Source organism: Mandrillus leucophaeus, unplaced genomic scaffold, assembly GCF_000951045.1.
Source record: "Mandrillus leucophaeus isolate KB7577 unplaced genomic scaffold, Mleu.le_1.0 Scaffold204, whole genome shotgun sequence".
NCBI lineage: Eukaryota > Metazoa > Chordata > Mammalia > Primates > Cercopithecidae > Mandrillus > Mandrillus leucophaeus.
The window spans coordinates 702,954-723,298 of NW_012102077.1; the positions used below are offsets into that span (position 1 = coordinate 702,954).

At 45.4% G+C, this 20,345-nt stretch overlaps 1 protein-coding gene across 1 annotated transcript in view; it reads left to right on the forward strand.

The window, feature by feature from the left end:
• Nucleotides 1-20,345, forward strand: part of PDGFRL (platelet-derived growth factor receptor-like) — a 96,536-nt gene that overhangs the window by 1,532 nt on the left and 74,659 nt on the right. Inside the window, exons 3-5 of the mRNA XM_011979634.1 lie at nucleotides 8-241; nucleotides 10,644-10,705; nucleotides 13,447-13,744. Of these exons, the coding sequence (XP_011835024.1) occupies nucleotides 8-241; nucleotides 10,644-10,705; nucleotides 13,447-13,744 (594 nt within the window). The remainder of the gene's footprint in view (nucleotides 1-7; nucleotides 242-10,643; nucleotides 10,706-13,446; nucleotides 13,745-20,345) is intronic.

Below are 20,345 nucleotides of genomic sequence, written 5' to 3' on the forward strand. Positions count from 1 at the left end.
CCACCAGGACCTCTCCAAGCCCCCCACCTCCGGGCGAATCAAGCATCCCTAGCCAGCGCCTGGTCCAGCCCCCACTGTCAACGTGTCGGTCTGGGAGGTGGCGCGGGAGCCTCGGATCGCTTCCACTTCCCAGCGGCGTGGCCGAGACCTCTGCTGCTGAGAGCGGGTGCCACCTAAGCACGGCAGTCGCTGATTCCGTTGTAGAGTTCCAGGTGACCTCCCCCTCCCCTCGCAGTCCTGGGTGAGTTTCGTCTACCACTTTGGGAGTGAATCCTGCAAGATCTGCCTAGATCTTCGAACAAAAATGTCAGTGTATGAAATTTCAAAACAAATGAAAACCCCATGGCTTATTATATTTATCTAATTGGATGGGAAAGGGGGAAGAAAATGCTTTTTTTTTTTTTTTTTTTTTTTTTTGGTACAGCGTATGCGACCATGACCACTGCGCATTTTTGAATCTGTACCTGCCCTGGGTCCACCATGTGCACCATCGTGCACACTCGTGACCACAGGGTCAGGTGTCGTTTTTCTGTGTGTCTGGGTGTGTATTACTGTGGTGTGTATTATACATTATTGTTAGCATTTAAGTGTTTTGTTTGTTCTATTCACTCCGTGGGTGTTATTTGTACAGCACATGTTTCATCTGAGTACATCCTGGTATCCTCAAGCCTTTCTTGAAATTCCTGGGCTACAGCATAATTTTTGCTTAGATTTAGTGGAAAAGTAGCTTTTGCTGTTATGCAACTTCATGCTGGAGCCAGCTCAACCTGGGTCACATTTTTATCCACTCCTTCATTCTGACGAGTTTCTTTCTTTCCTAGGAAACTACAACATTTGCCAAAAAAATACCGCATTGTAGTTTCCAAAATCCAAGATAGTTGCGGGACTTGAAGTTGAGAATGGGGATCCTTCAGCCTGGAGCCTGGCTTAATAAAACGTAGGCAGAGCTTCTGTTGGGAGAGTAACACTTAATTCTGCCCAGAGAGAAGTTGGCATGAGTTCAGTTTGTAAAATGCAGTATTAAAATGCTTCTGGCAGGCCCTTGTATGCCACTGCTGAAAAAGCAGAAATGTAATTTGTAGTATCATTTTTTGAATAGGACAGGAGATGGCCAGGCAAAATATTTTCAAATCAGCTGTTCCTTTGTTTATACCCAACTTGCCGGTCTTAGAGGCTCAGGAAGTGGCTTCCATTCTGCCTCCTGGATCTCGCCCAGCCCATGTGAGTTTATTACAAACATCTGCCTAAATAAATTACCATTTCTTTAAGTGTAATCCATACAAACAATAAGCATTTATGAGACAATTGGAGAAAGCGGAATACAGACTATAAGAAATCGTTGATAAATTTCAGGTGATAATAGCACTGAGATTTTGTTTATAAAAGTACACACATCTGGCCTGGCACAGTGGCTCATGCCTGTAATCCCAGCACTTTGGGAGGCCAAGGCAGGTGGATCACGAGGTCAGGAGTTCAAGACTAGGCTGGCCAAGATGGTGAAACCTCGTCTCTACTAAAAAGACAAAAATTAGCCGGGCGTAGTGGTGGGTGCGTGTAGTCCCAGCTGCTTGGGAGGTTGAGGCAGAGAACTGCTTGAACCTGGGAGGCAGAGGTTGCAGTGAGCTGAGATCGCACCACTGCACTCCAGCCAGGCGACAGCATGAGACTACATCTCAAAAAAATAAAAATAAAAATGAAACGAAAGTACACATATCTATAATGTATGGACCATTTATGGATGAAATAGTGAACACATAGTGCCTCATTAAGTTATGTAAGCGTTTGGCTAAACCTAGTAAGAATGGTTTTTGGTTTTTAGTTGTGTTGTGAGTTGTGGCCAGGAGCTACTAAGGAGAGTGGATTACACAGGAGGCCCTTCCAGTGCTGGTTTCTGATTGGCAGGTTGGGAATATCCTGCCTTCAGGGCCATCCCAAAGCACAAACTCCAGACACAAGGCCCACGACTCAACTGTGTCACTGCCTTTTAGTTTTTCTGATCACATCTAAAAGACAGTTATTGTTGTTGTTGTTATTATTATTATTATTACTATTTGAGATGGAGTCTCGCTTTGTCACCCAGGCCGGAGTGCTGTGGCACAATCTCAGCTCACTGTAACTTCCACTTCCCAGATCATGCAATTCTTATGCCTCAGCCTCCTGAGTAGCTGGGACTACAGACGTGCGCCACCATGCCCAGCTAATTTTTATATGTTTAGTGGACACAGTGTTTCGCCATGTTGGCCAGGCTAGTCTCAAACTCCTGACCTCAAGTGATCCACCCACCTTGGCCTCCCAAAGTGCTGGGATTACAGGTGTGAGCCACCACACCTAGCCAAAGACAGCCTTCTAAGAGAAAAAGACTTCCCTACAAGTGTGTATGGGGGCAAACATCTGGCCTGACCCAGTGGAGTTTGCTGTTCCCAATTACAAAATTCTTTATATTTTTGGAAGTAATGTTCTTTCTCCTCATGAAGAGGGGTAGATGAAAGGGCCCATAATATTCTGTGGCATAAAAATGAGGGATGAAAAGAGGTAATAATCCAAGATTCCACTTTGAGACGTCGATCATAGCACCCGATTTTCAGCATTTATATGGAATACATGCCACAGAGTTTATTAACAGGGTGCTTCTATTTTCACATTAAAAAGTATAAAATCACAAGCATTTCCTGACTTTTGATTACCTACATATTTTTATTGAATGTCAGGAGCAAACACTGAAGTGTTAATATTGATTTGTCACTGCTGTTTTGTTGAACAACATGAGAACCTTGATCCATGCTAATCTGATCTTCAGTAACCTGGGTTTATTTCATATCTGGTGAAAGGGGTTTCTTTCTGGGAGGACTAAAGACATTCATTATGGTCTGAGGGCAATATAGCCAGATCTCCAAGAAGGTAAGGACAGAGACACAATGAGGATGATTCTCTAACCAGGAGCCTGTGACACTTTCATGTCTTCATTTATTCTTGAGAAAAAAACAGTAAAAATGAGTACAGAAATATTTTAATGAAAAAAGAATTCCAAAGTTCCTTATTGTTTATGAATGCAAATAATGAATGCTTTGAAGCATTCAGGATCTTGGCTGGCATGTTTGACATACAAAAAACAATTTCTGATCCTTAAAACTCAGAAAGAGAAAAGTTTGAGGGCATGAGAGAGATCCAGTGGTGAGAGAATTGATGGTTTTCAAACCTAGACAAGGTTCTAAAACGCTTTCTTTGTGGTGCTCATAATCGAATGCAGAGGAAAATAAAGAAGTAAAGATACAATTTCAGGGAGTGGTAAGTGGCATCGAGAATCATTAATCAGGGTCTGTTAGGTTCCTAGGGCTGCCATAACAAAGTACCATAGAATAGGAGGTTTAAAACCACAGAAGTTTGTTTGCTCATGGTCCAGAGGCTTGAAGTCCAAAGTCAGTGTCAGCAGGGCCACACAGCTTCTAAGATGAGGGTAGAATCCTTCCGTGCCTCCACTAGCTTCTGATTGTGGTCAGCAATCCCTCGGCATTGTTTGGCTTGCAGCTGCACCACTCCAATCTCTGCCTCTGTTGCCACGTGACCATCTTCTCCCTGTGTCTGTCTGTACATGGCATTTTCATGTGTGTGTGTGTGTGTCTGTCTGTCTGTCTCCTAAGAACATCAGTTCTATTGGAGGAGAGCCTACCCTAATGACCTCATGCTAACTTGATTGCATTTGCAAAGACTCCGTTCCCGAATGAGGTTACATTCACAGATACGTGGGAGTTAGGACTTTAGCATATCTTTTTAGGGGACACAATTTAACCAGTAAGACAGGGTGAGACATGGAGAGGACTGAGGCGGGGTGTGAGGATGCTGTTTGGATGGATAGCCATAAGCCTGCCTGAAGCAAGGAAGCAAACCCCAGAAGTGGCTGAAAGCAAAGCTGTGCACTCCAGGGGTGCCACAAGTGCAACAGCTTCAAGATGGGCTTGTACCGGTTGCCAGTGTGGCTGTGATATGTGGGACAGGAGATGGCCAAGCCTTGTAGGGCGTGGGAAGATTTAGGGCTTGCTTCTAGATGAGATGAAAATCACTGGAGGCTTCTGAATGGAGAAGTACCTGTAATTTTATTTATGTTTTCAAAGGCAGGTGCTATGGTTTGTATATGGCTTGTCCCCACCACATCTTACGTTGAATTTTGATTCCCCATGTGATGGTGGTGGGAGGTAGGGCCTCGTAGGAGGTGTTTGGGCCTTGGGGGTAGTTCCTTCATGAATAGATTAATGCCTTCCCTTGGGGATGTGTGCATTCTCTATTATTACCGGCAAGAACTGCTTGTTAAAGAGATTCTGGTCCCTCCTCCTCCCACCTCACCTGGTTATCTCTGCACTGCTAGTTATCCTTGCCCTCTGCCCTGAGTGGAAGCAGCCTGAGGCCTTCTTTTGAAGCAGACGTTGGTTCCATGCTTCTTGTACAGCCTGTAGAATGATGAGCCAAATAAACCTCTTTTCTTTATAAACAACCCAGCCCTAGGTATTCCTCTATAACGATGCAAAATGAACTAATGCAGAAAATTGGTACCAAGGAGTGGGATGTTGCTCTAAAGATACCTGAAAGTATGGAAGCAGCTTTGGAACTTGGTACTGGGCAGAGAATTGGAGGAGTTTGAAAGGCTCAGAAGAAAATAGGAAGAAGAGGGAAAGTTTGGAATTTCTTAGAGATTGGTTATACGGTCATGACTAAACTGTTCATAGAAATATAGACAGTAAAGTTCATGCTGACAAGGTCTCAAATGGAAACAGATAACTTATTGGGAACTGGAGAAAAGTCACCCATGTTAGGCCTTAGCAAAGAACTTGGCTGCATTGTGTTCATGCTCTAGGGATTTGCGGAAGGTCAGACTTAAGAGTGATGTCCTGGGGTGTCCAAAAGAAGAAATATCTAAGCAGCAAAGTGCTCTAGTAGTGGGGGGTGTGGCTGGTTTTAAAAGCTTAGTATCAGCCGGGCGCGGTGACTCACACCTGTAATCCTAGCACTTTGGGAGGCTGAGGCAGGCGGATCACGAGGTCAGGAGATCCAGACCAGCCTGGCCAACATGGTGAAACCCCGTCTCTACTAAAATACAAAGAATTAGCCAGGTGTGGTGGTGTGCACCTTTAGTCCCAGCTACTTGGGAGGCTGAGGCAGGGGAATTGATTGAACTCAGGAGGCAGAGCTTGCAGTGAACTGAGATTGTGCCGTTGCACTCCAGCCTGGTGACAGAGTTAGACTCTGTCTCAAAAAAAAAAAAAAAAAAGCTTAGACTCAAGATCAATTACAGCAGCAAAGAAATGACCTAAAGGTAGAATTTATTATGAAAAGGGAAGCACAGAGTAAAAATTTGGAAAATCTGAAGGCTGGCCATATGGCAGAGAATGAAAGAGCATTTTTGGGAGAAGAATCCAGGGGTACAGCTGAGAGACTGTTTGGTAAAGTAATTAGCACGACTAAAAGAGAATCATGTGCTAGTAGTCAAGAAAATAAGAGAAAGGCCTTGAAGCCATTTTGCAAATCTTTGAGGAGCCCCTCGCGTCACAGGCCCAGAGACTCGGGAGAATAGAGTGGTTTTGGGGGGCAGCCCCTGCTGCCCTCCTGCCCTGCCTCGGGATGCTACTGCCCCTATCCCAGGTGCACCAGCTCTACCCTTGACTTAAAAGGCCCCAGGTGTGGCTCCAGATGCTGCTCCAGAGGGCACAAGCCATAAGCCTTGGAGGCTTCCACATGTCAAGTCTGCATGTGCCCAGAATGCAAGAGTGATGGAGGCTTAGCTTCCACCTAGATTTCAGAGGATGTATCAGAAAGTCTGAGTGTGCGGGCAGAAGCCTGCTACAGGGGCAAGAACTACCATAGAGAGACCCCCACGGGGCACTGCCTAGGGGAGCCATGGTAACGGGGCTGATGTGGGGATCCCAGAATTAGAGAGCCACTAGCAGTATGCACCCTCAGCTTGGAAAAGACACAGACATTCAACTCCAACCTAACTGATCAGCCATGTGGGCTTCACACAGCAAAGTTATAGGGGTGGGGATGGCCAAGGCTTGTTTTTGATTTTCCAGGCTCATAGCTGTAAGGAACTTGCCTCAAGTCTCAGATGAAACTTTGGACTTTTGAGTTGATGCTGAAACAAGTTAAGATTTGGGGGACTCTTGGGAAGGGATGCTTGTAGTTTGCAGTCTTTGAAAGACATGGGTTTTGGGGGGCCAGAGGTGCAATGCTATGGTTTGGCTGTTTGACCTCCTCAAACCTCATGTTGAAATTTGATCCCCAGTGTTAGGGGTGGGGCCTAATAGGAGGTGTTTGAGTCATGGGGGCAGATCCCTGATGAATGGCTTGTTGCCCTCCCCGAGGTAATAGAACTAATAGCGTGAGTTCTTGCTCCATTAATTCACATAACAGCTGGTTAAAAGGAGCCTGGCACCTCCCCCCTCTCTCTTGCTTCATCTCTCTCCATGTGATCTCTACATACACCCATTCTCCTTCACCTCTGCCACCAGTGGAAGCAGCTTGAGGCCCTCACCAGATGCCCTGTCTTGAATCTTCTGGCCAGCAGAACTGTGAGCTCCCTAAACCTCTTTCCTGCATAAATGATTCAGCCTCAGCTGTTCCTTTCTAGCAACACAGATGGCTGAAGAGTGATACAGTGGAGGCCAAGGGCTGCTTAGGAGATAGTATAAATGTCTGGATGGTACATGGCTTGGCCCAGGGTGGTGTCAGTGGATGGAAGGAAAAGAGGCTGGGTTCAGGGTATATTTCAAGATGAAGTCAAAAGAATTTGTTGCTGGATTGGAGAGGAAAATTTTTAAAAAGTGAGACTTGGAAGTTTTTGACCTGAGCAATTGTCATTTGCTGATAAAGGGAGCATGAGGGAAGCATTCAGAGGTCAGACATGCTAACTTTGAGATGCTAAATTTTGGACATGCTGACTTAGACATGCCTACTAGTCTTTCAAGTGGCTGTGCTGAATAAGCAACAGGATATTGAGATCCGGAGTGTAGAGGCGGGGTCAGGACAGGAGCTAGGGCAGCTTTCAGCATATAAATGCTGCAAGGGTCATGGAACTGTGTGAGGTCACTTAGAGAGTGAAAGGTAGTTAGAGAGGAGTGACCAGGCAGGTAAGGAAAATGAGGAAGAGCTGCCGGAGACTGGAGAGTTGTCAATGACACAGGAGGAAAATCAAGGCAGCAGAGGGTCCCGCGAGCCATGTGAATCGAGTTGTTCAAGAAGAGCGTCATCAGCTGTGTTCTAACAGGTGTTCTGGAAAATACTTCTAATTGAGATCTTTATCCTGGCATTGAAGGATCTCATTCTCAGAAACTGCTATTTGTTTTTTAAATGATACTTTAAACAGTGGTAGTGTTACCGGAAAGGGATCCTGATGCAGACCGCAAGAAAGAGTTCTTAGATCTCGTGCAAGAAAGAATTCGGAGTGAGTCCATAAAGTGAAAGCAAATTTATTAAGAAAGTAAAGGAATGAAAGAATGGCTTCTCCCTAGGCAGAGCAGCGGCATGGTCTGCTCAGCTGCTTATACTTACTGTTACTTCTGGATTATATGCCAAACAAGGGGTGGATTATTCATGAGTTTTCAGGAAAGGGATGGGAAATTCCTGGAACTGAGGGTTCCTCTCTGTTTTAGACCATATAGGGTAACTTCGTAATGTTGCCATGGCTTTTGTAAACTGTCATGGCGCTGGTGGGAGTGTCTTCTAGCATGCTAATGCATTATAATTAGCATATAATGATCAGTGAGGATGACTATAGGTCATGTTCGTTGCCATCTTGGTTTTGGTGGGATTTGGCCAGCTTCTTTACCGCAACCTGTTTTATCAGCAAGGTGTCTGTGACCTGTATCTTGAGCCAACCCCCTGTCTCATCCTGTGACAAATGCCTTAACCTCCTGGGAATGCCACCCAGTGGTTCTCAGCCTTATTTTACCCAGCCCCTATTCAAGATTGGAGTCTCTCTGGTTCGAATCTCTGACAGTAGGAAGGTGTTTTGGAGTAGGGTTCTCGAAAGGAATAGAGAAAGGAAGGGCTCACTACATCTTGCTACATTTTCCTCTCCATAGGGTCGCTTTCCCACCTTCTCAGCTTTGTTACTGGAAAAGTATGTGTGTTCCTGCAGGGTGTTTCATGAAAAGTGGAAAAATGAGGGTGGCGTCTCTCGGTTTATGTAACTAATTGGGAAGCAACTGAGCGGCTCAGAAAAATGTATGGCGTGGTTACTGGGGTGCTACTTTTAAGGACGGCATTTCCCCTTTACTGCCCATCAGGGAGAAGAAAACCAAACAGCTTTATGCTTTGATGTTAATGACTGTGTTTAACAAGAACTCTCATCCAAGCTGCAGTCAACGATTCTTCTAATTAATTTATTTTCTCTTCCAGCACAGTTCTATTAGAGAGGCTAATAGGTTACTGTTGATGAGTAAGATTTGATTGTGGGTCTCAGTTGATGCTGAATAATCTTGGTCCTTTGTCCTGCTTCCTTCTCACTTTGTAACATCTGTTTATTTATTTTGGATATAGGGGTTTTTGGGGTTTTGTTTGTTTTCTTGTTTTTTTGAGACAGAGTCTCACTCTCTTGCCCAGGCTGCAGTGCGGTGGCAGCGGCGCGATCTCAGCTCACTGCAACCTCCATCTCCCAGGATCAAGCAACTCTCATGCCTCAGCCTCCCAAGTAGCTGAGACTACAGGCATGTACCACCATGCCTGGCTAATTTTTTTTGTATTTTTTGGAAGAGATGGGGTTTCACCATGTTGGCTAGACTGGTCTTGAACTCCTGGCCTCAAGTGATCCACCCTCCTTGGCCTCCCAAAGTGCTGGGATGATAGGCATGAGCCACCGCACCAGGCTGCAGATGAGGTTTTGATCAGCATCTCCTCACTGGGGGGATCCAACGTGTGCCTTGGAAAAGTGTCTCCAGCTCTTCCAGGAAGACGAGGCTCTTATCCCCAGCGTCAAGTTCTGTGTGGCTTGGAACTCCATGTCACATCACACAAAGGATCTCATGGTGCATGAGACTTGTGCAAACAAAGTGTAAAAGCAACAACATGCTAATCTCTATGTGGATGGAGAGGCGATGGCATGAGTCAGAGAAAGTTCTAGACTTGGAGTCAGAGGGTCTGGTTTTTCGCTACCTTCTTAATGACCTGGAGTGAACTACTTGGCATCTATACATTAAAAAGGATAATATCTGCTTAGCCTCCACAAGTTTATCATAGACATCTCATGTGACAATCATAGAAAAACAAATAGCACTTAGCCAGCAATCACTCACTATGGGCCAGATGCTAATTTCACCATTTTCGACATATTAACTCATTTAACTCCCACAGTAACTATTATGGTTATTATGAGGTAGTTGTTACCATATCATTCTCAATTTACAGATGAGAAAACGGAAACAGAAGAGGGTAAGTAGCTTCCCAAGGTCACACAGTAAGTGGTAGGCCTGGACCTGAAGTTAGTAATGCTATTTAATCGTTTTTGAATTTTGCCACCTGTTTCTCTATAAAATATACAATGTAATAGTCTCAAAAATGCAATGGTAATGGACTTTAACTTTCATTTATCTACGGGATGAATTCTTATATTTTTTAGGTCTTTGAAAAATAACCAGTTGACATGGTTAGGCTGAAGAGTCGTATCTTTTAAAAAGTTAGACATGGAATTCGGGAGTCCCTCAGTTGCAGGACTGTCTGGGTATCTGTGGGGCCACTAGGCTGGTCCTTTAAGTTAGCATAATTACCCTCAAACCACAGGCCAATTCTGTGGTCAGGAAGCTGGACCAGCTATACAGTTAGATCAGCTGGTGGGGTTCTTTGGTCAGAAGGTCAAATGATTTTGCATAGATAATAGCAAATATTTGGATACATAATCTCCATAATCAGGTAATCTGATGTTCCTGAGTAACATAGATAACAAGGTATTACAGCTTAGAAGTCAGACAAGTAGCTCTGTCTAAATTCCATAGGATTTACATATGGTTATTGTCATTTCTGATAGCTTGAATTCCTGTTCCATGATACACAGAACACCAAATTAGACATTAATCCAGAGTTTTCTTAATCTCACAGGCATTAAAATATTTACGGGGCACAGATTACTTGGACATTGTAATGGTAGGCTTTCTTTTCTTTTCTTTTTTTTTTTTTTTTGAGACAGAGTCTTGCTCTGTCAACCAGACTAGAGTGCAGTGGTGCAATCATAGCTCACCATAAACTCAGACTCAAGGGCTCAAGTGATCCTCCTGCCTCAGCCTCCAGGCATGTGTTACACTCAGCTTTTTTTTTTCTTTTCTTTTCTTTTTTTCCTTAATTTTGTAGCAATGTACCATGTTGCCCGGGCTGGTCTTGAACTCCTGGCCTCAAGCAAACCTCCCAACTTGCAACTTGGCCTCCCAAAGTGGTGGGATTACATGTGTGAGCCACCATGCCTGGCCTATTATTTTCTATCTTAAGAAGAAAACTGTAATTTCTACCTTATTGCAGAGCTGAGGCTTATGCTTCACAATTGATGTGGCTGGATCAATGTACTTTTGTTGGTCTGACACATTCCCAGCCATTGCAGTGCTTTTCCTTCTAGGAGGCTGGGAGCGTGTGCATGGGAGCCATTGTCTATCCCCACCTATCATTAAAACCAGGAGTGATAAACCACATGTTCACGGGGAGCAGAATAATGGGCAAACAGCAGATTCAGCAGCAGGTATTGGGGGATCTGCCTTGGAGACTAGGGTTCAAGGTCACAGCTCTACTCCCTGGAAGGATAGAGGATGCTCAGTAAGGCCTGTAACCAAGAGAAACCTTAGTAGGGGAAGGAAGGGAAATAAGAGACTCGGGCCTAAGAGAAGAAACAGGTCACAGCTGGACATGAAGTCACAGAAAATAGAGCAGGGCTCAGGGGTTGAGGCATAGAAGCCCAAAGAGTGAGGGCTTGGATGTTGACACTGAGCCAAGAGATCCCAAGGGCAGGATAGGTTCTAGAGTGAGGGCCAGACTGAACTAAGAGGGGAGGCCCCATAGCTCCCATTTCAAAGGGCAACACACAAAGGAAACCAAATTCATCATTACACAGTTGAGTCCAAATCGATTGTGTTTTTTATTATACTTTTCTCCTGATCTACCACATGTTCTACAAATGCCCTGTCATTCTCTCAATTGGCCAAGGGCCGTGTGGTTGTTCAAAATATGTACAGAATGTTTATCTCCACGTAGTGAAATGAGCTCTCTGGAATGGGAATAGGAGGCCTGACTTCTGCTCCACATTCTGCCACTAACCAGCTGAGTGACTCTACAGTTTATTCAACTTTTCAGGGAGGGCCTCCTTTAGTTTTTAAATCTACAACATGAGGACTTGACCTAAATGATCTCTGAGGATCTCGTAAGTTTGAAAATTTTGTAATTCTGTGGGTATCTATCGAGATGGCCTTTGAGCTTGTGTGGACAGATGGTCAAACTGAAACTCTACAGCACCTTTTTCTTTCCTTTTTTTTTTTTTTTTTTTAGACAGGGTCTCACTATCACCCAGGCTGGAGTGTGGTGGCATGATCTCGGCTCACTGCAACCTCCGCCTCCCAGGTTCAAGCAATTCTCGTGCCTCAGCCTCCCTAGCAGCTGTGACTACAGACATGCACCACCATGCCTGGCTAATTTTGTATTTTTAGTAGAGACAGGGTTTTGCCGTGTTGCCCAGGCTTGTCTCAAACTCCTGACCTCAAGTGATCCACCTGCCTTGGCTCCCAAAGTGCTGGGATTACAGGAGTGATCCACCATGCCCAGTCCTGAAAACTTTTTAGATAACTCGAGAGAAGATAAATTTTTAATCCTCCCCTCCTCATATGTCAACATTGTTTTCACTGCAACCTCTGTCTCCCCACACCTGGCCTACAGTCCGCTTTTCTTTCTTGTTGTGTGGACACAACTGTGTGGCTACAAGGGGCTTAGCTGAGATTTTAGGAGTCTGGTGGCCCACCACAGGCAGAACAGTGAGGGGGGACTCTTCCCTGGGTGTAGTCAGTAAGGGTGCCTTATTTATAGAGAAGACAAAAACAACCATAAAAGCAACTTAAAGTCAGTTAGCTTTTTATTATCACTATTTGCCAGCAACTCTCAACAATGTTGGTGATAAAATACTCCTTCCCCAAAGATATTTTGTTGGTGAAATTCTAAATCATTGCTACAGTTACAGTTGCGTTTTGATCATTTATATGTAAGTTTCAGATTAGTATACATTTAATATTTACTCTTTAATAATAAACATTTTATTCCAACTAGACATCACCAGCCCCTGACAAATGTAATCTCCACTTTACCATTTGTTTTGAGAGAAAGTTCATCATGGTTCAAAATCTTGGCAGGGCAGAGTGGCTCACACCTATAATTGCAGCACTTTGGGAGGCCTAGGTGGGAGTGTTGCTTGAGGCTAGGAGTTAGATACAAGCCTGGGCAATATAGCAAGACCCCAACTCTAAAAAAAAAATTGTTCAGCGTAGTCTCACATACCTGTGGACCTAGCTAGTCAGGAGGCTGAGGCAGGAGGATCACTTGAGCCCAGGAGTTCAAGGCTGCAGTGAGCTAGGATCATGCCATTGCATTCCAGCCTGGGTGATAGAGTGAGATTCTGTTTCTAACAATAAACACAAAATATTTTACATGCAATTTCAGCACAGTTTATGCCCCCAGTCTCTGTGGAACTACATATTTCTGTGTTTAAACAGTAGAATCAAAATGAACAGTGACAACATAGAGACTGCAAAGTAAAGAAACAGCCTTGAATGGCTTCAGTTCGGCTATTTTGTGTGACCACTTAGAGACTGTGCAACAGTGTGAACTATAGGCAATAATATTTTTGTTTTCTAAGGGCAAATTTTAGCTCATACATGAACTATTTTGCTGAATTTGAGTATCTTTGGAGCTGAAATATTTTCCTTTTTAATGATTGTTTTAAAACTATAGAATCAAAAAATGATTATTACATGACTTTTACTGAAAACAATATTGAGATATGAGGAGGGGAGGATTAAAAAGTTATCTTCTCTAGAGTTATCTAAAAGTTAACAGGGCTGGGCATGGTGGCTCACTCCTGTAATCCCAGCACTTTGGGAGGCTAAGGCAGGCGGATCACCTAAGATCAGGAGTTTGAGACCAGCCTGGCCAACATGGTGAGACCTCGTCTCCATGTCTCTACTAAAAATACAAAAATGAGTTGGGTGTGGTGGCGGGCACCTGTGATCTCAGCTACTTAGGATGCTGAGGCAAGAGAATCACTTGAACCTGGGAGGCGGAGGTTGCAGTGAGCTGAGATCACGCCACTGTACTCCGGCCTGGGCAACAGAGTAAGAATCTGTCTCAAAAAAAAAAAAAAGAAGAAGAAGAAAAAGTTACCAGCCTCAAATATTCTGAGGATGCCGTTACTATAGCGTATTTCTCTCTCCTTGGTTTGTGCAGTTACTGGCCAACACCTTCCCAAGAACAAGCGTCCAAAGGAACCAGGGGAGAATAGAATCAAACCTACCAACAAGAAGGTGAAGCCCAAAATTCCTAAAATAAAGGACAGGGACTCAGCCGATTCAACACCAAAGACGCAGTCTATCATGATGCAGGTGCTGGATAAAGGTCGCTTCCAGAAACCCGCCGCTACCCTGAGTCTGCTGGCGGGGCAAAGTGTAGAGCTTCGATGTAAGGGGAGTAGAATTGGATGGAGCTACCCTGCATATCTTGACACCTTTAAGGACTCTCGCATCAGGTAAGCATAATTTTTTTTTTTTTTAACTGTGTAGGCTTGAGTATTTGTAATTGTAATAGTTAACAAAATTCCTTCTTAACTGTTATTACACATTGCTTCTGACATGTTCCATTTTGCCCTAATAGATCTTAAAAATAGAAACTCAAAGAGCAAAAGTCACAGATTTTATTTCTTTACCCAGTTAATAAAAACAACTGCAAATCCTACCAACATTTGTTGAAAGAGTGAAATTGTATAGGAAACCGCGTGACAAAACCATATGACAATTTTATTTGAAAATGTATGGTGAGTGAAATTTTATAGGAAACCAAAATTTTATAGAAAACTGTTATGCGTAGAGATGGATGTTTAAAAATTCATATTATGTGGCCAGGTGCAGTGGCTCCTGCCTGTAATCCCAGCCCTTTGGGAGGCCAAAGCAGGCAGATCACTTGAGGCCAGGAGTTGGAGACTAGCCTGACCAACATGGTGAAACCCCGTCTCTACAAGAAATATAAATTAGCCAGATGTGGTAGCATGTGCCTGTAATCGCAGCTACTCAGGAGGCTGGGGCAGGAGAGTCATTGAACCCCAGAGGTGGAGGTTACAGTGAACCACGATCACACCACCACACTCCAGCCTGGGTGACAGAGGGAGACTCTGCCTCAAAAAAATATTTAAAAAACATACTGTGTAAATTAATGGACTCAGTGTTTTATGTTGTTTCTTAAATAATCATAATGAAAACTGAAATGATCTAACAGGAGATTCCTGTGAGCAACTTGACCAGATATCAACTTCAACTACTTTTCAACTGCTTCTGGTTATTATTATTATTATTATAATATTTATTTTTTTTTAGACAGTCTCGCTCTGTCACCCAGGCTGGAGTGCAGTGGTGCGATCTGGGTTCACTGCAAGCTCCGCCTCCCGGGTTCCCGCCATTCTCCTGCCTCAACCTCCTGAGTAGCTGGGACTACAGGCACCTGCCACCACGCCCAGCTAAGTTTTTGCATTTTTAGTAGAGATGGGGTTTCACCATGTTAGCCAGGATGGTCTCGATCTCCTGACCTCGTGATCCTCCTGCCTCGGCCTCCCAAAGTGCTGGGATTACATGCGTGAGCCGCCGTGCCCGGTAGCTTCTGATTATTTTTACGTTCATAAATCTATGACTGTTACATTCAGAGGCCTCAACTGGTAAGAAGGCCAGTGATTTCTCATGTTTAAATGAGTACCTTCAGGAGGCTGGGCTTTCTAGACCAGGAAGAGTGGTTATGGTGGTGACGGCGGCAAGTGTGAGAAGCAAGAAAGAAACACATACTTTCCACAGTGCTGGGAGGAACCTGAGCACGGGCTGTGTGTCAGGGGGTGTGTATGGGGTTAGAGTCCTGTGCACCTTGGCGAAGTCTCCTAAACTCCGCCAGGTCTGTTTCCTTATGTGTAGAATGAGGACGGGGGATGACATGATTTCTAAGATTCTTTCTGACCCTATTTCCGTATATGATGGAGAAATAGGATCGATTTACAAGGGAGAAATACCAGATGTTGTTTGAGATGACAAGAGGGGGAGAAAGAAAGGCTGCAGGCAGGCTGGGCACGGTGGCTCATGCCTGTAATCCCAGCGCTTTGGGAGGCCAAGGCGGGCAGATCATCATGATGTCAAGAGATCGATACCATCCTGGCCAACATTGTGAAACCCCGTCTCTACTAAAAATATAAAAATAAACTGGGCGTGGTGCATGCCTCTAGTCCCAGCTATTTGGGAGGCTGAGGCAGGAGAATCACTTGAACCTGGGAGGTGGAGGTTGCAGTGAGCCGAGATTGCATCACTGGACTCCAGCCTGGCAACATAGCAATACTCCATCTCAAAAGAAAAAAAAAAAAGACTGCAGAGGGCAGGTATCTCAGACTCTGCATGTTCATAACAGATTCATATTTCCACACAAACTGTGTTTCTGCAGAAATTCATCTCCCTCAAGGACATCATTATCCACTTGGTGACCCAACAGAAGACTGGGAGGCATCCCTGCCTCCTCCCTCTCTCCCACACTCTCCACATCCAGTCAGTCGCCAGGTTAAGCCAGTTCAGCCTTCATTTTCACATTTCAAAATTCTATGAGTTTGGTGTAAATGTAATAGCGGTTCTTGCCATGAAACGTGATGATGGCCAACCGCTATTGCTTTTGCACCAACCTAATATATGACTCAGTTCCCTCTTCATAGCAATTGAGCCTTCTTCCAGGAATGGGCATCTGTCCATTTGCGTTGCTGGAGTCACTGTCCCCTGTCTGAGCTGCTGTTCTCTGCCATCTCTGATACTGCGCTGACCACACCCAGGCTAATGCTTCTCACTGCAGCTGGACCAACACTTAGAAGTCAGAGTGCAGCGTGTGGATCCCCTGCTAACCACTCGGTGGGTGCCCTTGAGGATAAAGTCCAACATCCTCACACGGCAGTGAGGCCCTCCCTGGCCTCTGCCGTCTCTCTGGAGTCACCTCTAATCTTGATGGGTCACTCTGCTCTCACTGCCCTGGGCTCCTGTAAGATTCTCAAAAGCACCAGGCTCCTGGGGCCTTCAAGTTTGCTGCTTTCATAGCCAGAAACACTCTTGGGTCCCTCAGCCCTGGGCTAACCTCAGGCATCACTTTCTCTGGGAAACCCGTGGCAGGTGCCCCCCAAGCTGTATGTTCCCACAGCACTTGCTGTTGCATCTTCCCGGCTCTCTTCACACTGAAAACTACTTTCAACATCTTTGTTTTTCACTGAGACTTAGCTGAGTGGTTGGCATTTAGCTTTCCCTACTTAATGCTTGACTGACAAGCCTCCCTGATACATTTGTCCTTCTTACACACACACACACACACACACACACTCCCCTATACACACGACTTGGAGAATAAATAAAATACATGTATAAGTTATATTAAACTGTCTACTTATCTCTGTTATCCTCTCGTATTAAGACATCTTTCACATTTTTATTCTGACTCTACCTTCTAGCATCGTGGATAAAACAGGATAGGGTCCTTAAGGCTGAGTGGGCTGGATGGGGGAGTGGAGATGGAGAAAGTGAATCCATTCTTCCTGTTTCTCTTTCCACACTTGAAGTGCGTGTGTGTAAGAGAGAACGTAAGGATATTCTGCTTGGAAGAAATCTGGAAAGGCTTACCACTATATATGTTTATGTGCGGTAGAAAACACATAACATAGATTTACCCTCTTAATGATTTTGAAGGCCAGGCATGATGGCCCACACCTGTAATCCCAGCACTTTGGGAGGCCAAGGTGGGCAGATCGCTTGAGCCCAGGAGTTCAAGATCAGCTTGGGCAACATGACGAAACCATCTCTACTAAAATTACGAAAAAGAAAAAAAATTTAACCTGGCTTTGGAGTGCATTCCTGTAGTCCCAGCTACTTGAGAGGCTAAGGGGGTGGGATCACCTGAGCCCAGGAAGTCAACGCTGCAGTAAGCCATGATCATACCACTGCAATCCAGCCTGGGCAACAGGAGTGAGACTGTCTCAGAAAAAAAAAGAAAGAAAAAATAATTTTGAAGTGTACAGTATTGTTAACTATAGGCACGTTGTTGTATAATAGACCTCTAGACCGTTTTCATCTTGCATGGCCAAAACTCTGCCCACTGGACTCCTCCTCTCCTAGCACTCTTTCCTGGCAATCACCTTGCTACTGGCTGTTTCTATGAGTTTGACAACTCTAGGTACCCCATATAAATGGAATATGGAGCATATTTTTTGTTGTTGTTGCTGACTTATTTCCCATAGCATGGTGTCCTCAAAGTTCTTTGATGTCACAGCATATGATATGGTTTCCTTTTTGTTTAAGGCTGAGTAATATTATATTGCATATATATACCACATTTTATGTTTGAGATGGAGTCTTGCTCTGTCACCCAGGCTGGAGTGCAGTGGGACGATCTTGGCTCACTACAGCTTCTGCCTCCCAGGTTCAAGTGATTCTCCTGCCTCAGCCTCCCAACTAGCTGGGATTACAGGCACACACCACCATAGTTAGCTAATTTTTGAATCTTTAGTAGAGACAGGGTTTCACTATGATGGCTAGGCTGGTCTCAAATTCCTGACCTCGCCCTCCCGTAAGTGCTGGGATTACAGGCGTGAGCCACCATGCCTGGCCTATACTACATTTGTTTTGTTTGTTTTGCTTTGAGATGGAGTCTTGCTCTTTTACCCAGGCTGGAGTGCAGTGGTGCAATCTCAGCTCACTGCAATCTCCGCCTCCCAGGTTCAAGCGACTCTTCTGCCTCAGCTTCCAGAGTAACTGGGATTACAGGCACGCACCGCCATGCCTGGCTAATTCTTGTATTTTTAGTAGAGATGAGGTTTCACCATGTTGACCAGGGTGGTCTCGAACTCCTGACCTCAGGCAGTCTGCCCACTTTGGCCTCCTATAGTGCTGGGATTCCAGGTGTGAGCCACTGTGCCTGGCCTAGACTACATTTTTATAATCCATCATCCAGCGATAGGCATTTAGGCTCCTTCCACCTTCTGGCTATTGTGAATGCCACAAGGAACATGGATGTGCATATATTTCTTTGAGTTTCTGCTTTTAATTCTTATGGATATATACCCAAAAGTGGGATTTACCACATACATTTTTTTTTGTTTGTTTCTGATGGACATCCTGATGTTGGTTTTACTGTTTTTGTTTTGAATACACAGGCCGGGTCAGGAGCAGTGAGATTTGCCAGCACTCAGGGCTTTAAGGGTCTTGGGCCAGCTCTGGATGGAGGGAGAGCCCCACATGCCCCGAGCAAGGCCCCCCATTAAGGGACTGCAGCCCCCTCCAGGGGCTCCTCCCTCCACCCACCTGCTCCCAAATGCCAGAGGGAGCCTTCTCGCCCTCCCTCCCTGCCCACCATCCCCTCAACCATCAGCCTGGCGTTGAAAGCCTTTCCAAGTTCCACCTTACTTTTCCCGCTCCCAAAGGTGCCCAGGCTCTGGGAAAGCCCAGCTCATATCCCTGATGGTGGCACATTCTCTGGAGGACCCTCCTATTCTTGGGTACAGGCCGTACCCCACCTAGGTAGCCATCCCATTGGGATCCTATAGGATCTCTAAAACCCAGCTCTGGCCCCAACTTTCTGTCTGGCCTGGAGGTTTCTCAGCCTCCTGAGAGCTCTCCTGGGCCTTGATCTGGGCAGAACCTGGGCCTAAACAAACAAGAGCCGGGGCAGCCAGGGTCTCTGCGTGTCTGGGCCCAGGGTTTGCCCTCAGAACTCAACTGTCCAACAGGAGAGGAGGGTACCTCCACCTTCCCTACTGTCCGCCCCTTTTTCAGGATCTCACCTCTAGCCCTGTGGGGGGGTGGGGGTGCTGGGTGCCCCAGGTAGAGCTGAAGTCATGGGGCTCTTGAGGAGTTGGTGTCCACCTAGAGTCTGCCCAGTGAGGTTAGGTCAACAGGTGTGCTGTCTGTCCTTCAAGGCTGAGCCACCTCCCAACAGCCCATAAAACTCGAGGGGCCTTTTGAGGGAGGGGCAGGCAGACCCAGTGGGTGGTCAGCCCAAGGTGAACCCACCCACCATGGCCAGCATTCCTCAGGTTGAGCCTCCGGTGGGTGAAACCTGGGAGTCCTCATCTTTCCTGGCAGATGGGACCATTGACAAGAGGAGGTGGGTGGGGCCTCCACAGACTCCGCCCTGTGGTAGCACGCAGCTGGCAGCCAATGGGAAGCACCCAGCCAAGAAGCCCCGGAGCTACCCTTGCTGGGTACCCTCGCTGGGGGACCTGGGCCATCCCAGTTTGTGCGAAGTGGCCGGAGGCAGTTAGGAGCCCACGTTCAATCCAAGGCTGTCCACTGAGCCCCATGTGACTGTGACCGGGCTGGGGTGTCCACGTCCTCTTTGGACCTCAGTTCCTGTAAAATGGCCCGTTGGCCAGATTGGCCGCCGGGCTACTCACAGGTGCACGGGCTGCATGTAACTCCGTGGGAAGAAGCCAGCGCAGTACCCGCAGGACCGGGCCCGCCTCCAGTACTACATCCATTTTAAACGACCTGATTCACCAAAGTCGGATTCATACACTTTTTATAAAAAAACAGAATTGACATAATTTAAATTATTCTGAACATTTAGTCTTTGACTTACACAAAGCATCTTAAGCTTAGAGGATTCCATGCTTGAAATTTTAGTATTTTCTAACAGTATTTTCAAATATATCTAAATTATATATTAAAATACATTTGAAAACATTTTAAAGACTCAGAGTAAGCACTAACCTGAAGAGAGATATTCAGCATCTGAAGAAACAAATTTTGACTCTTTAACATTAAATGCTGTTCATCCGAAGCACAGCGAGAGCCTTAGAAAAATGTAATGATGGATGTGGGCTTCCAAAAACTTACGAAACGTGAAAAACTGTGAAAAACATCTAGTCATAGCTATATCAACCAACGATAAAAAAAAACAAAAACCACGATTTATTTCACACCAGAGATTCGAGAAACGGACTCTTGACATCGTTCCCAGAACGTGGTGCCTTTGGATGGAGAAGTATTCGTTGTGTGTTTTCTTTTTTCCGTAGAAAGAGTTCTTTCCAGGGCTGTGACAGTGTTGAGTTTGGAAGCTCCCCAGGTGTTCATCCAACA